This window comes from Rhipicephalus microplus, unplaced genomic scaffold (assembly GCF_043290135.1).
Source record: "Rhipicephalus microplus isolate Deutch F79 unplaced genomic scaffold, USDA_Rmic scaffold_14, whole genome shotgun sequence".
NCBI lineage: Eukaryota > Metazoa > Arthropoda > Arachnida > Ixodida > Ixodidae > Rhipicephalus > Rhipicephalus microplus.
Window position 1 is genome coordinate 38,239,698 of NW_027464587.1, and position 16,834 is coordinate 38,256,531.

The 16,834-nt window shown below is 44.9% G+C and overlaps 1 protein-coding gene across 2 annotated transcripts in view; it reads right to left on the reverse strand.

Annotated features, from left to right (window-relative positions):
* Positions 1-16,834, reverse strand: part of Cdc14 (cell division cycle protein 14) — a 79,561-nt gene that overhangs the window by 37,673 nt on the left and 25,054 nt on the right. For both annotated transcript variants that reach the window (XM_037431793.2, XM_075882997.1), the window contains exon 8: positions 1,055-1,194. In XM_037431793.2, the coding sequence (XP_037287690.1) occupies positions 1,055-1,194 (140 nt within the window). The remainder of the gene's footprint in view (positions 1-1,054; positions 1,195-16,834) is intronic.

A 16,834-nucleotide genomic window follows, 5' to 3' on the forward strand; every position in this document is an offset into this window, starting at 1 on the left:
TTTAGTTATTTCATTGTACATAAAAAAATATCACAAACTTAACACAATTAAACACCGTAACTTTAATCACATTTTCTTTTGTTGAACTTATTTTTAGCAAAGTTCCAGTCGCCAAAATTGAACAGTCCGTGCCAGCATAATTTCGGAAAACGGGCTGAATGAGTGAAGAAAGGAAGAGTAAATTTAACGGCTCGTTTTGTGTTATCCCAATATTAATGAGGACTAACAAACAACGATGCCAAGGAAAGTATAAGGGATCTTATTAGAAGTTTTTGTAATGTAAATGTAAAGAAAGAAAAGTGGACCAGACGATAACCTGTCGCCGGCAGGAAAAATGTCTGCGACCCTTCAATAGCCCATCTGCTGCTCTACCACTGAGCTACAGTGACGATCATTACCCTGTCCACATTATAGGGTGCATTTAAACGTGGGAGTGTTAATTAGTGCTGTAATAGTTATTACAGCGAGTGTGGAACACTTTTTGCCTGTTGGTGTCACATAACACGTGATCTTCCAATGAGCTGGCTGCTGACCAATAATACCTCGCATACTACCTGAGGCATTGAGTCTGGCAGAATGAGACCCTTGCTATCGCAAAAAGAAATAAGTAAATTTTCGGAAAGCAGAGTAAACTTGCCGCCGGTTTTTGTCGGCAGCAAGTTGTCTTCTCGTCCACTTTTTTTTCTTCATATTTACATTACAATTACTTTTAATTACATCCTCTATACTATCCTTGGCACCATTGTATGTTAGTCTTCATTAATGCTGTATGGCGGAACGGCATATCACATCATCACATTCGCTGCAAATGGTGTTAAAATGGTGTTACATGTGCAGTGTGGCAGGGGTGTCAAAAGAGGAAATTTGAGATACGGTAGACTCTCGGTAAAAGAAAATCCCTTGAATAATATTCCCGCTTCACTGGAACAACTGGATGTACGATGACTAGTTGACTTAAGTTCTGCACCTTATTTTGACTGGCCACGATGAACTTTTTTACTGGCCACAGTGAGCCTTCAATTTGCAAAGGACCAGGAGTGGCAGTCACGCTTACTCTTCGAGCCAGTGCTGCTGGTGTCCGATGATCGAGCCCGGTCGGCAGATGCGAATCCAGGCGATGGCCTCAGCTGCCGTGAAGCGGTAGTGTTTCATGATGTAGCACGCTATCAGGGTTCCCGTGCGGCCGAGGCCAGCCTGCAGAGAGGACAGTAACCTTCATCATAAAGTGACCAAAAAAATTATGAGACAGTGACAATGAACTTTAAATGATGGGAGAGTTTTTAGACCTAGACAGCTTGGGTTCCTGTGACTCAAGCAGTAAAGTCATGCCCGACGTCATCGCTGCGATTGCATATCACTGTCGAACCTGGCTCTGGCGGCAGCAGGGGTGGAAGTGGACTTTAGTGTTTTGGAGCAGCTCAGGGAGCAGGGATAATGCTGTTTTGGAGCAACTTTGATGCAGTAAAATGGGAGTATTGGAGCAGGCTCGAAGCACCAAAAAATGTGTTTTAGAGCAATGCAAGTTAGTTTTGGAGCAACTTTCTAAGGCCAAACATCATTGTGAATCGAAATTATTTTTGGTAAAAAAAAATTCCGATGGTTCTTACTAAACATTTAGTACTAATGAGCCGATCAGACTTAGTATCTACAGTTTGCTTGTGAGGGCGTCGGTATGCGGTGCGGCGCACGTCCATGTTCTAATAATGTTTTCACATCACAGCTGACATATAAATATTTGGGGAAAAAACAAGATAAAGAATGCTTATCTCTTGTTTTCATGACTGCTAGATAGTCACGGCGCACTTCGCTTGGTGGAAGTTTATCCTCAAGCTCATTAAACAAGCTACTCTGCTCACATGTAATCTGTCTGGAGTGAGAAGGGGACGAGCAATTCACATGGCAAATCATAGTGCACGCACAACTAGCCGCCCGACAGCGTGAACAGCATAAGCGCCACGCTGCGCGCAACTAACCAAGAGGTGATATAAGTCTACGCAGCCGCTCCATGTTTCAATGGAAGCGTCACTTGTCGCTTAGTATCAGATCTCCGTGTAGCTGCACACATATGTATCGCGAAGAGCAGGTAGTGTCTGTTCTGTCGCTATTTCAGTCGCCGCGTATCCCATGCCTGTAATGGTTTCAAAATGCTCCGCCGCGTTGCCACTGCGCGCTATCAAATAATTGTGCGAGAGTGCCAGTCTGATATCTTTTCAGCACTTCGGCAGAAAAGAAAGAGAAGACTTTTTTGGCGGGTACTTCAGGCAACATCTGCAGGGGTACAGTATTTCTTTATTGGTGGCAACAGCACACGTCAGGAGTGTGGCAAGAGATTCAAAGCACACAACGAAACTAAAAGTGAGGAACTAAAGACGAAGAAAGTGCCGTAGACAGAGGAACATGGCGCTCGTGAGCTGAAGGATATTGACGTGCTGGAGAATATGGCCAGCTAGCAAGCGAACAGATCGTTTGACCTGATGGACCAAAAGGAGCCGAGCTGGTGCTACCAGGCCAGCCTGGATGAGCTTGGCATGTCCTGAGGAGGAGTGAGTGTTCAGGACCATGCTTAGCGGTGCCGTTTATATGGTGAACGAGCGAGTAGCTGATCCTGTCTCAGTGGCGCAGATCGTGGCCTCAGTGCTACCTTGGGTGCAACGCAGCCTGCATGTTCTGGAACGTTGCACAACTTCATCACACAGGCTTATATGACTCGTCGTGCTCCTGCTTCACATCGTTGACGCTTCGTGGTTCGTGTCAGTGACGTCAGATGAACTTGCAGTTCGGGACACACCGCTGTAAGGTTTCGAACTTAACACTGCTTGCGTTGTTCAGCCATTGATAGCGTCGGTAATCTGTGTGAAGTCGATAAATGTTTCCTGTCCTTGTCTTGGTTATCTCTGTCTGAGTGCCTCGAACCACCACAGAAATGCTCCTTGACCTCACCACAGCGCGCTATCACACAAGTCCTGTATCTTTCCCAAACTTCGGCAAAAAAGGCAGAAGAAACTTTCTGGTCGAAACTTCAAGCAACATATGCAGTGGTACGGTATTTGTTTATTGGTGGCGATGGCGCACGTCAGGAAATGCACATATGTGCTTGTCAACATGTGCTGCCGTTTAGTGCATGATCATGCCGCGTTCCCAGCTGGTACGAATTAGCAAGGTTTCACTGCATTACTAGATAACCCATGGCGATAGCAGCAATAAGACGAGAACTAGCAAGACCCATGAATGAATCGAATTACAATGTGATGAGATCGAACATCTTATCGAACTATACTGAATATGGACACGGCTCCGTCTTTTGCGTAGCCAATGCTCCGTGTTGCTCGGTCGACGATAATAAATGGCTAGATTTGGCAGTTTATGCTTCTAATCAATTATCGCTGAAATTGTTGCTTATGCACAGCATGGTGCAGCACGTCAAATTGGCACAGAATGGTGCAGTCGGCACAGCACTTCCACCCCTGCAGTAGTGAATACCGACAGACAAAATTTTTTTAGGGCACTTGAGCAGAATGTGACAAGGCAACCAAAGGTGAAATCTTATAGTGCAATCAGGACCCATTCACATTCCCTCCTCGGTGGACATGTCAGCCGTGTCGAGAGGACAGGAACATCTGTGGGCGTAAGACAAGCTAGCCATCTGGAACTATTCTAGCATGCCTAGTGCAAATATACACTCATACATCATTAGAACCTAATTGCATCTTACACGAAAAGAAAATCGTTATATCCAAAAATTCATTATTAGGAACATTCCGAACACTTGGAAAGGTAGAAACCCAATGTATTGCAAGACTATTTTTCATTCACTTTGTTAAAACTGACATTCCGTTGTATCTAGGTTCGTTATATAGAGGTTTCAGTGTAGTTGCAAAATGCCCACAGCACCAAAAGTCATAATTTCGCTAATAAGGGATGTGCCCAGGTACACATGCATAAGGCAGTATGCACATTTAAGTAGATGTACATTTTGTTGATACTGGAGCCCATGATAATGTATTATGACAAAGCTCTTTGTAAGCAGTTGGCAGCTTCAAACTACCCATTACTCATTGCACAATTCACATGGTGCAACTTCTACCATGCAATACGGGACGTGTTAATGCTACCCTTCATACACAATAATGCCTGTATATTAATACAGTGAAAGCTGTTATAAAATCACAAAACGGGCCGCGTGCACACCGTATTTGTTCGCTGCCGCTGCCAGTGTCCGTAACCACTACGACACGAAATAAGAAAAAAAGGTCAGTAAATAAAAAATACCAAGAAAACAATGAGATTTGTAATGTGGTGCCCTGCGTGCCGGCCCCGTATTTTACCACTGAGCTAGCCGGTGCTTGAAACTCCTTTGCAAACTGGCCTCGGGCAGGCTTGATGTCGAGAAAGGAATTGTGTTAATATGAGTGATAAACCATTTTAAAACAACAAAGGCACGACGAAGTGCGACATAATGCCCATTGAGCAATGAGTGGGTTGTCGAATGCTTTAACCCTTTACGAAAGCTTGATCTTGTTCATCTATTAACTGTGGCAAATGCCCACATGAGGATTACAAAAGCTTCTGGCATAATTCATCATCGTGAGCCACAGCACAACAAAATTGCACAAAGTTCCTTGCAAGTGTGCAGCGGGTACAACACTTCTCCGAAGAATGACTATGTATGGGATATGCTTACTACACAGTGATTAATGGCATAGTGGGTACCCTGCAAGTGTACTTGCAGCAGCTACCCAAAGAGTGTTAAAGAAAAGCTCTAAAGCGGCACTCTAACAGCTTCTGCTGTGACAGTGCTGCGCACGTTCTGTGCAGACCTGGCAGTTTGTTTTGTTTTGCAGCAGTTTCAAGCACAGGAGTGGTTCTGCAGTAGATCACCCGACTGCCATAGAGAATGCCTGGGCTTCAATCCTGCTCAAACAACTTATATTTCAATTCTTTGCATACATCAAGATTTTTTCACTCAGACAACGCCAATTTCTCACTCACACCCAGCAATGCCGCTGACACCAGAATTTACGTGATGCTTGCATTAACAGCTCATGATGACACACTGTGAGCTCTGTACTACAATGTGCTAAGTTCTTACATAGCAACAATGTATTTTCCTTGATGACAGCATCCATCAAAACACAAAAGTGTCATATGACACTCCCAAACATGCAGTCTTAGTACCCAGTCCCTGCAATGCTCTTCAGTCTTTAGTAAGCTTGTGTGAATAGTGAAATTTAGGTTTGATGCGAATAGTGATTTCGGTTGAACACATTTGAATAAAATTTAAATAGTATATACAACATATTATGAAGAAAAAAAGAGAGTATTTACCACTAACCTGCACAGTATTATTTAAAAGTAGGAACAAGACCTGGACAAATGCCATTCTTTTTGGTTGGATGGAAGTGGAAACTACATTGAATAGTAGCCGGATTTGGCTTTCGGTAGAATGCAAGTGATAACCTGAAGAATACGTTGCAATTTTAAAATTTAATATACTCAGAGCATTTAAGCTAGTATAAGAAGCTTTTCAACTTTAAAAAATGTTGAATCAATTCGAGGGTAATATGTTGATGTAATCTTGAAAAGAAACCTCGCGGCAGCACGGATTTTACCTGAACAGAGCAGTTCATCGCTTAGCCCAACATCACTGCAGTAAAACCACCTTTACAGTGGCTTACATGCAAATTAATATATAGCTGCACAAGTGCTTTCATGACTTCGCACCCCTACACTGCAGTGAAACCCCCTTTAAAAGGGTTACGTGCAGACTAGTACCGTATTTATTCGAATATAACGTAGTCCCGGTTATAAGCTGAGGGGGGAGTTAAAGGACCAAAGAAAAGGAAAAAAAGAAGTTTGCACCCTAATATAAGGCAAGATTTTTCGCCAAAACTTTATTTGACATCCCACCTTTCAAGTGAGCGAAAATCGGGAGCTGTCGTCATCTGAAGTATCAATGCTTCCTTTGTCGCTGTTGCATTCCCAAAGTTCACTATCTTCAGTGCCATCCAGCGAGAGTTGCAACTGGAGCTCTATTTGAAAGAAGCTGCCACCATTGCGTCGGGTATGGCTGCCCAAGCGTCGGCTATTCAGGGAGCCACTACAGACAGAGATGCACGCTTCAAATGGCCCGACGGTGTCAAGGCCGTATCGTCGAAGGCCATCCACTCGTTGTAGAGGCGTCTTACATGGTCCTTAAAACACTTGTTCAGACACACATCCAGTGGCTGCAGTTGAATCGTCATGCCACCAGGGATAACAATGAGATTGGTGGCTGCTTCCTGTAGCTTTTTCTTGACCCTTCCAGTCAGATGGCCCCCAAAAGCGTCTAGGACGAGCATTGATTGATGAGCCAACCGTGCCCCAGGACGCCGACACCACACAGTTTTGATCCGTGATGAGTGCCTCAGTCATCCAGCCTTTTTTCTGGCAGCAGATGCACACACCCTTACGGAAATTTTCATTTTTATGAATGGTTTTCCTCTTCAGCACCAAGTAAGGCGGCAGCTTGTGCACGTCAGCGATTCCCACTAACATAAAAGTGATTTGCACTTTTTCGCATCCTGCGGCACATACGTGAACTTGGCGATCACCTTTCACGTGTACGACTTGCGCCAATGGCATGTAAAAAAATATCAGGGTCTCATCTGCGTTCACGATCTGGCTGAGGAGGAAGTTGCGCTCTCTTCGCAGTCTGATGACATAACGTTGAAAAGACAGCAGCTTTTCTTCGTAGTCAGGGGGAAGCTTGTGCACAATAAAAGTCCGCCTCTGAATAAATACGGTATACACCTATTCGTTTATTTTGAATACTACGATTATTTCAATTTAAATTTTAAAATGTATCGATGCAAATTTCAACGAAGTAGTGCTTGTTCAAATATGAGAAGCATTCGAATTAGCGCAAGTTTTGTCTTTAGGCATTTGATTTCTCTAAAATGTTGCTCACAGCAATACCTCAATGTACCTATCAATGCAACACTCAAGCACATTTGGGTTGGTACTGAAATCGATCAAGCAAGGACGTTAACATACGAGTTTGAAGCATGCTTGGCTATACTCCTGCTACACTTTTGTGCTTTTGTCTTAATGTGCCCTCAATCACAGACAAGCAGGATCGAGGCACGCACATATAGATAATACAGTAAAACCTCATTAATTCAGAGTCACTGAGGCCACGAGAAATCTTCAATTAAATGAGTTTTTGAATCAATTGAACACAAAAAGTGGGATGCAAGAAACTAAACTCCTCAATTGGGGCTCATCATTTTCTGTGCAAGCTAGATTGCGTCCCCAAGGGTTATGTATTCCAGCAACACAGTAGTGAGATGTGGGCAGCATGTCGCCTGCTCCTCGCTGCATCAGCTCGTCATGATGCGACCATTCGCACATTCTTTCAGGTATAACTAGAAATTTTATCATGGACAGTATGAAAAAATTCACTATGTGTTCTGACTGGGAAAATTGCTCATTGAAACTTGCGAACTTAGTTTTCGAAGTGGGCGTTGCAGGCAAGAACTCTGCCAACAGTGCAAAGGCACAAATTGCTGGAGCAGCCAGCAATCGGAGTTTCGCATACATCTTGCATTCTGCCAAACTGTCCTTTATTGTTTCCTTCACGATTCCAGAAAGAGTTGGTAAACTATGACGCGCTGACATTGCAATTAACGTGCAATATGCTGCTCATGCGCCACTGCTGCATTGCAGTGAAGCATGCCTCTTTTTCCGCGGGCGCACTTTTCAATTGACCAGGAGACCGTTTTTTATTTTCTTTTTTTTTTTTGCGCTGGAAGTAGCGAGGTTGGGGTGCTTCGACTGCCACTTATTAGCATTGCTATGTTGCGTTGCCTTGTGGCTCTTAAGGCCCGTCGTTTCTGTGGATTTGCAGTGAAATTTGGATCAGGGACTGGCACATGGCCCCCAAAGTTCTCTAATTAACCAGACTGGCACTGACTGGCGCTTCAAATTATTTGCTCAGCCTTGCATTGAAACGCTTCAGAAAATTTGTTTTACCCTCCTAGGTAGCAAAAGTTTTTTCTGGAAATCGCCAGAAAACGACGTTTTTTTTTTAAATTATAGCTCCGCGTTGGCACGGCCGGGAGCCGGCTTCTTGGGCTCATAGGAAAGAGCATTCGTCCATGTATAAATTTCCCGCCTTATCAAGCTCTTCCCTTTAGGAACAAGCACACACAAAGCAAATGTATTAAGGGGGCAGACTGGTCTTCGGGACCAAAAAGTGACAAAAAAATCATTTTTTTAAATTGACATATTTGTTTCTGCAAGTATTTTACTATCTTTCTGCAAATTTTCACACACCAGGAAGTGGTAATTTTTTTGTAATGTCATTCTAACTGTCCAGATTCTTGGTGCTGTTAATATGCAGAACCTGCAAAAAAAATGGGTAACCGACTTCGAGGCTTCTTTATAATTTGCGGGCACCTGTGTTACAAGCTCTGCTACGAATTTATGAGCATCTTTATGAGGATTGCAAAACATGCGCATCATGATTGTTGCTTTTTAAAGAAACTGTGTGTTTTCAGATTTTTCCATTTTTCTCAAAAAAGTAAATTTACGACTGTTCAATTTTGAGGCCTCAATATCTATACAGCTAAGGCATGTACAACAATAATTCTTTTTCCAATGGAAACCTGTATGTATGTATAATGCAAGTATGGGAGCAGAATTTAGAGCACAAGCCTTTTAATTATTTACTCATCAAAATTGTAACACTTTTCCAACTGCTTTTGAATATGAATAGTTCATTTTGCTGTAAAAAAAACAAGAAAGCCTTAAAAAAAACCCTTGCATACTTTCAATCTACAGTCATTAGTCTCTATTGGCATATCTTAAATATCACTTTCAAATAAGCACTTTGTTTCCTATGGTGGCCTTAAACAATAGGTGGTGAGCTGAAGTTTCTTCAGGAACGAGATAAGTTACAGGAAAACTAATTAAATATTTCAAATGAGCAGAAAAAACTACGTAATCCTGTGCAGTTTGATGAAGATCACTGAAGAAATAACTAAAAAATTTCTAAGACCAGTCTGCCACCATAAGGTCGTTTCGAGGCTCCTGATTGGCTGTGGCTGCCATGTTGCCCCAGTTCGCCTTGCCATTGGCCTGAGGCTCGCTCCAGGATATCGTTGTCTACTGCTTGTGCGTCGCGAGGACACAGCTCTCAAATATCGCTACTTCATGACATGTCCACGGATATAATTATGCTTTAGTTAAGAGCTGTAAGCAGATGCGCGATCAGATAACTACGAGCGGGTGCGCGGTCTACGAGCACGGCGTGTCATTGGTGTCCTCTTTAGGACACACTCCGTTAACAGCGAGTGTGCAGGCAAGAATGATGCGCTAGCGCACTCGTGGCGACATGCTTCTTCGCAGCCAACAAAGCAGTAACCGAATTCACGATCAGATTACTACAAGCGGGTCTATAAGCGCGGCGCGCCATCGGAGTCGTCTTTAAGCCAAACTCTGCTGATGGTGATACTGCGGGCAAGAACGACGCCCTAGCGCACTCGTAGTGATGTGCTTCTTTGCTAGCAACGAAGCTGTAAGCGAACTCACGGTCAGATTACTACAAGCGGGAGCGTGGTCTACGAGCGCGGCGCGCCATCGAAGTCGTCTTTAGTCCTAACTCTGCTGGCGGCGCGGGCAAGAAGGACGCGCAAATGCACTCGTGGCGACGTGCCTCTTTGCAAGCAACGAAACACATCTCTCGCTAGCTCCTCAGAAATGGGCATTTTACGCATTGGCAGCGGACCCCACAGTCAAGCTCGCAGACACCCCCCCCCCCTCCACTGCCTAGGATTTTTCGGAACAGCGGCTAGCAGTTTAGCGTGTCGTCACTTAAATATGCGATACCAAGCACAGTGCGCGGCGGCTGATTTTTACAGCAAAAGCTTTAAAGGAGCACAACTCGGGTCACCCACAGTTGTCTGCCGATGCTGGTGTCCGTAACCACATCGCACGAAATTAGAAAAAATGAAAACTAGCACCAATAACACAGTGGGGCTCGAACCCGGGTCCACTGGGTGCCAGCCCAGTATTCTACCACTGAGCTACACCAGTTTTTTTTTTTATTTATTGACTGAGCTACACCGGTGCTTGTGACTTATTGTCAAACTTGTCTAAGGCAGGCTTGATGTTGGGAAAGCAATCGCGTTGTTACAACTTATAAATCGTTCAAAAACAGCGAAAAAACAACCAGTTAGCGCATAATGCGAATCTCGTAAGGAATGGGCCGTCCAATGCACCTACCTATTACAAAAGCTTGTTCCCCTATTAACTGTGGCCAACGCCTCCTCTAAACAATGCCTGGGGAATGGCTCGCGCTCCCAGCGGAGTTGGCCTGCCTTCAGCTTCGAGCAAGGGCCGCGCGGTGGCGCTCGCGACCGAGGCTATTATCACGGCAGCGGGCGGTACCAGCTAAGCGTTTTTCATCTGCGGCCCATAGGGGCGCGTCAGTCGAAAATGGTTCGAGACCTGCAACTGTGCACCACTGTTTCTGAGGCTATGCAAAGTGTTGCGTTGTTGCATTGTCCGCCACAAGTGACGCTAGCGACCGAGAACATTTTCAGAAAGAAGGAGAGAAAGGGTGTGGCAGCTGTTTTTCTTCTCATGCGGCAGGCATCTTCCTAGAGGAGGCGTTGCTGTGGCACACACTAGAGCTGTGCGCCACCATGTTGCGCCGCAGCCGCCACCTGGTTTCCTCGTCTTGCTTAGCGCCGCCGCCAAAATTTTTAAGGCGGGCACACTGCCGCAGCGTTAAAATTCATCGTTTTTACAGCGAAAGCTGTTACGAGATCCCTTTTCGTGTCACGCGCAGTTGCTGTTGTCCGCCGCAGCCGCCACCGCAAGTTACCTTCTTACCAACTTTTCTTTCTTTGCATTTACATTACAATTGGCCTAGTACCTTCCCCTATATGTTCCTTGGAATTATTGTCTGTCAGATCTCATTAATATTGAGTAAAGAAACAGAAAAACAAGCCCTTAAGTATACACTTGTTTCCCTTATTCAGTAAAGAGGGTCTCATACTGGCAGACTTTGTGCCTTTGGGTTGTATACGAGAGATTATTGATTGATTGATTGATATGTGCGTTTAACGTCCCAAAACCACCATATGATTATGAGAGACGCCGTAGTGGAGGGCTCCGGAAATTTCGACCACCTGGGGTTCTTCAACGTGCACCCAAATCTGAACACACGGGCCTACAACATTTCCGCCTCCATCGAAAATGCAGCCGCCGCAGCCAGGATTCGATCCCGCGACTTGCGGGTCAGCAGCCGAGTACCTTAGCCACTAGACCACCGCGGTGGGGTGAGAGATTATTGGTAAGCTGCCCGCTTGTAATAAGTTTACGTGCTACGTGGTGCCAAACAGGCTCATAAAGAGTGTGCCATACTTGCCGCCATGGCTACTGGTGGTGCTGACTGACACTCCCACGTTTAAATTAACATATACAGTAAAAGCTCGTTAATTCAGATTTCACGGGACCGGAAAAACTGTCTGAATTAACCGAATGCCGAATTAACGAATGAACAGGGAAAACAACATTTAAAATCAAGCTGCAGAAGCATACCTTTATTTGTTGAAGTATTTTGTAATTGTTGTCTGCGTTTTCGCGCAGATTCCGGCTGACATCGCAATTTTTCATAACTGTTCCAAATGGCCAACAGCACGCAAGCTGTCGGGAGTGTTCAGGCAAGCGTCCTCCAATATTAACAGCGCCTCCGAGACTTCCCGTGGGGTGCGATGAGGTCGCGGCTGTATCTCCTCGCATGATTCTTCGTCGGAATCGTGGTCTTCATGGGCGCCCGTGACATCATTAATAATCTCTTGATCAGTCAGGAGACCACTCGTGGCGACACCATGATCAATCGCGATGTAGTCCTGAAAGGTCACATCTGTGGGAAGGACAGCATCGAAAGTCAGCTAGTCATCGTCGCTGGACTCGGTCGGCGGACTCTGCCGCTTTTCCGGCGTTGCCATCACTGTAGCGCACGATGGTGGTGGCGCACGATGGTGGGAGCAGAGGGACAAACACCTCGATATGTATATATCAGCAGTTCAAAAAGATATCATCAGAGCGTATGAAAAAACTCGGCCATCTCGAAACAACCTATCAAAGTCAGAACGAAGGGCACTCGAACTACAAAAAAATGCTGAAGTTACCATCAAACCGGCTGATTAAGGGGGCTGCATAGTAATTCTAAACACATCAGACTACTTAAGGCGAGAGGGACGTGGCAGCAACGAAGTTTGAACGTCTATGTTAGTATAACTTATCCCCTGACGAAGGAAGGACCCCTCCTGAAACTGTTGGGAAATAAATATATTTATCCTTGTTGGCAACGCTCCCTTTGTGCCATATCCCATACGTTCACGAAGACTAACTGGCGCATTGAATTATTACTCCCAGTATGTCTGTGTATATATGTATATATATATATATATATACATAAACTCTTTCTAATAATTTTGTTCATCATATCCTCTTCTATTTAGTTAGTCAACACGGTAACCATCAGTTTGGTGTTGGGGTCACTGTGGTATAAAGCAATCGGATGTGCTTGGACATGAGCCACATTCTTGCGGAAAGTGAGATAAATACACGAGAGGGGACGGGCAATGTTGCACTCATTTGAGTGCCGCCCTTCGCACCAAATCTTGCGCTATTGTTCATCTTTCACTGGGCAGCTATATCCGACATTACTGGTCCTCCGCACAAAATTTGTTCGGTTATAGCGACTTTCCATCACTTTAATATCCGGTCACATGTTGCTGCATGCAAACGCTCTTTCCTTGCACCTTATTTTTCAGTACTGACTAAGTGCGTGCTAGTCAAGGCAAAAGGTATTTTCAACTGCTCATAAGGTCGCTAGGACCATATTAATTTCATAAAAAAAATGAGACACAGACATTGGAGGGTCCAATCCACACCTTCCCGATGCGGCAGCGCATGCTCCTTTCCCTAGAGGAAAGCTCACAAGGCGCTTCTTTATATTGGAGGCTTCCATCCTGGCGATGGTGTTTTTTCCGGCTCTTATCAAATTCCTGCCAAAAAGGGCAAGGGGCAGCGCAGGAAAATAAAGGCGGCTTCCATCATCATATTCCGAAGCCACGGAACAACACAGGCATGCTGCGCAGAACCACAGCAGAATCTTGCAATACAGAGCTTTGCTCAAGGAGACAGTCCATATTTCCATGGTATCGGTAAATTTCTTTCTATGTTTCTTCATTCGAACGACTCTCTACTCTCCTCCTCACTCTGAAATATAACACCCCCCCCTTTCCGCGTCGCCGCCGACCCGATAAGCCCCGCGCTGATCACGCGCCACCGCCGGAGGAGAAAACACCGGCTATTTTGCAACCGGCGCACAGGTCTAGCGCATACCCACTTCAGCTATAATTTCTCATCGCCGTCATACACTGCATCAATAATTAGCACAAAATTCCCTACAAGTGTTTAGCGGATACCACGCTTATCAGAAAAATGACAAAAAATAACATAGCGTGTGCCTGCCTATTACCCAAATAAATTTATTAATAATTACCTAGTGGTTATCAAACAAGTGTGCTTGCAGTAGTTACCCAATGAGTGTTTAGAAAAGGCTCTGAAAGGCCGCTCTTCTAGCTTTAGTTGCGACTGTGTTGCGCCTTCTACGCAGGCCTGGCATTTTGTGTCATCGTAGCTATACACACCGAACACCCCTCCAAGCGCATCACGCGCCAGCTGCACTGTCCAAGCGACCGCGCAGTTCACGGTCATATGGAGTGCTATCAATAAGCTTTTGTAATGCGATTTAGACGTGCTTGGAGCTGTGCTTGGTATCTCCACGAGCGTCTATGAATGTTCTGAGACAATGAAAGCTTAGTAAATTAGCGTTTCTGCAACCAGCCGCATGATGATGCGTTTCACGGCTAGAGTGGCAAACGAGCATGTATGAAGCAGGGGCATGGATTTTGATAAGCCCGTCTCACGTCATTAAATAAACTGCTAAAAATTGTTGTGCCACCAATCTCCTGCACATACCTTTGTTATTTGGAAAGAAGGCATAGGCTGTCGTGGTGTGAGCCATTTATTTGATGCAATAAACCTCACTATATATAAAAAATGTTCAGTGATTATTTGTAATCAAGTACTTATTTATGTTAATAAAAAGCACACTGGTCAGAGATCTCACGCCTGAGAAGTAAAATACAGCTGACTGTATTTAGTCGGGGACCGAAAAAAAAGTAAAAAACATTCGTTTTTGTCAGAAATATGAACTTTATTGCATCAGGCAGGCTTAAAAATGTCCATGATCCTGCCTTGCCTGATAATGTGCTTGGAAGTAATTTGGTTTGCCCATATTTGTGCCAAGATGACAGCATCACCGTAAATGCTCGACAAAAGCGTCATTGCGGTGGCGATCTCCGCTGCCGACAGCTTCGGGCGATCATCGTCGTGATCATCCGAACCACTTTCCGGCTGCGGCACAACCTAGCGAACAATGTCTTCCTCTGTGGGCTCCCCGCACGAAATGCACGGAAGCTACACACAACATTTTGCGTGCCGCGATTGCCGCACACTATTTCGAATTTTCTGCAGGCAGGCCGCGAACGGCGAATCGCGTTACAATGCATGCGCAGTGGCAGCGACCGCAACGCAAGGGCTCGCGGTAAGCTATTCTAAAACTTCCTAATGTCATTGTGGCAGGCACATTCACTCCACTACTGCGCAGCTCCACCTCCTCCCTGTACGGTGCGATGACGACAGTGCTGACCACTACTGCTAACCGAAGACAAAAAAATGGTCCCGTGCAGAGTTTTCTAAAGAAGACATGGCCTCAGAAACTTGAAATATGACGTTTGCTTTCCAATCTTGAAGGCGGGACAGCCATTTTAAAATTGAGCCCCTAAGCTTAGTCAAGCTGGTAGAAAATCCAACATTGCAGCGTCCATACAGGTTCGTGGCGCGGCTCAAAACAAGCGATTTAATCCGAAAAGTTCAACTTTAGGGGGCGAATTCGTCCGTAAATCGGTCCGCGACTGTATCACACGACATATCTGAGATCACAATTTTTAGGCGTTTTAGAAAGGTTGAAATTTTAAATGCAGTTTTCTCAAGACTGTTGTTTTGGCATTATGCTCAGCCCTTTCATGAGGTTTAGTGAAGAAACGATTTGTCTCTCCTTAAGTATTTGTGGTATTGCCTCAAAATTTTCATGGAAGCACTGGGAGGCCATTCTTAGTGCAGACGTGCCAACCCCACAGTTCTTAAAGTACTACCGGAAATAAATGACAAAAAATACTAAAACCAAGTACAAAAATACTAAAATAACACTTTATTTTCCAAAAACTGGCCTAGATGAATGGAAAACAAAAGAAACATTTCACAAAAGAGGCATAAAAATTTCTCAAGCCTCGGAAGTGGAGGGATGGGCTAGCATAGAGGCCGTGGCAGCTTTGGCCTTCCTCAGAAAGTCCTTGTCAAAGACCTGTTCGTGGCACTTTCCCGAGTGTGACTGGGCACATCTTGCAACAAGCAACTGCTCCACAGTCTTTTTCGACATGGAGGCACGGAACTGGGAGTGCGACTTTTTCACTTTGCTGAAGACACCTTCGCACTTCGCATTACTATGCGGGAGTGTTAGGACCCCCAAGATAAACTTTGAAAGTCTGGCATACTTAAAGCTGCCATTCACTTCTCGTAAAGCGGACACCGCCTGCTATTGCTCATCAATCTGCTGCTCCTTGGAACTTCAGCGGGTAATTCTTCCAACTGAAGGCGCGTGAACTCTGCCTGAATGTCATCCAGAGCAGAATTCACATATTGTCCCTCTTGAAGTGGTAGCAGCACTGGGAAGCGGTTGATTAAGTACTTGACATCAGAAAACCTGGCGTTTTCAATGGACGCAAGCCTTGCTACTTTTGCACTCTTCAACAGCTCATACTTCAGTAGAAATTTCAGTATCGTGTACTCCATTGCTGCAACAAAGAACCTTCTTATATGTGTAAAAACTCTTCCCTTGCTTCTTTTTTTAGGCCTTCCAGGGTCTGTGTGGTCCACCTACCAATTACAATATCCTCATCATCTCTTTGGCTGATGGAAGATTTGTAGCCAACATCAGCCAACACATCAGCTTTTTGGATCACTGAAGGTTTTACAAAACGCAACATGATCTCCTTTAGCAAGTTACTAAGCACTTCACGCAACAAGTGCACTTGAGGGGCTCCAGACTGCAGGAACACGTCAACCTTTTCAAACTCTGGGATTACAGACAGCAAGAAGTCACAGTATGCTCTATTTGCATCTGATGAAAGAAACATGAATAGTTTTTCTTCTCTGTTCAAGACCTTTCCTGGACGGTTTTGGGTTCGCTTGGAAGCTGTATCCTACACGGGAACATTTGTGTCCAGTCTTGGTCTTTTGCTCTGATGACTGCTCTCCGCTTCCTTTGGAGGCTTCTGAAGGTCAGTGCAAAGGTTACATGGCTTGCTGGGAAACTTGGAAACCTGCCCGGAGGGCCTTACTTCACTATGGAAGAAACTAAGCAGGGGCTGTCACTGGTCCACAAGCCGTTTCAGGCTCCTTCCGAGAGAGAGCCACCTGGTGCTGACATGCTTTAAAATTTTCTTGGCCTCTACATCGTAAAGAGACTGAAAAGCTTTCAGCTTGTCCTTCCTTGTTGAGCTTTTCTCGAGGTAGTAGAAAATTTCGACTAGCACCTCATCCACATTCAGTGTAAGGCATGCTGAGCCTTTCTGTGCCGCCAGATTGATCAAATGGCAACAGCAGCCCATAATCGCAATGTTTTCATGGCTTTCTTTCAGTACAGCAGTCA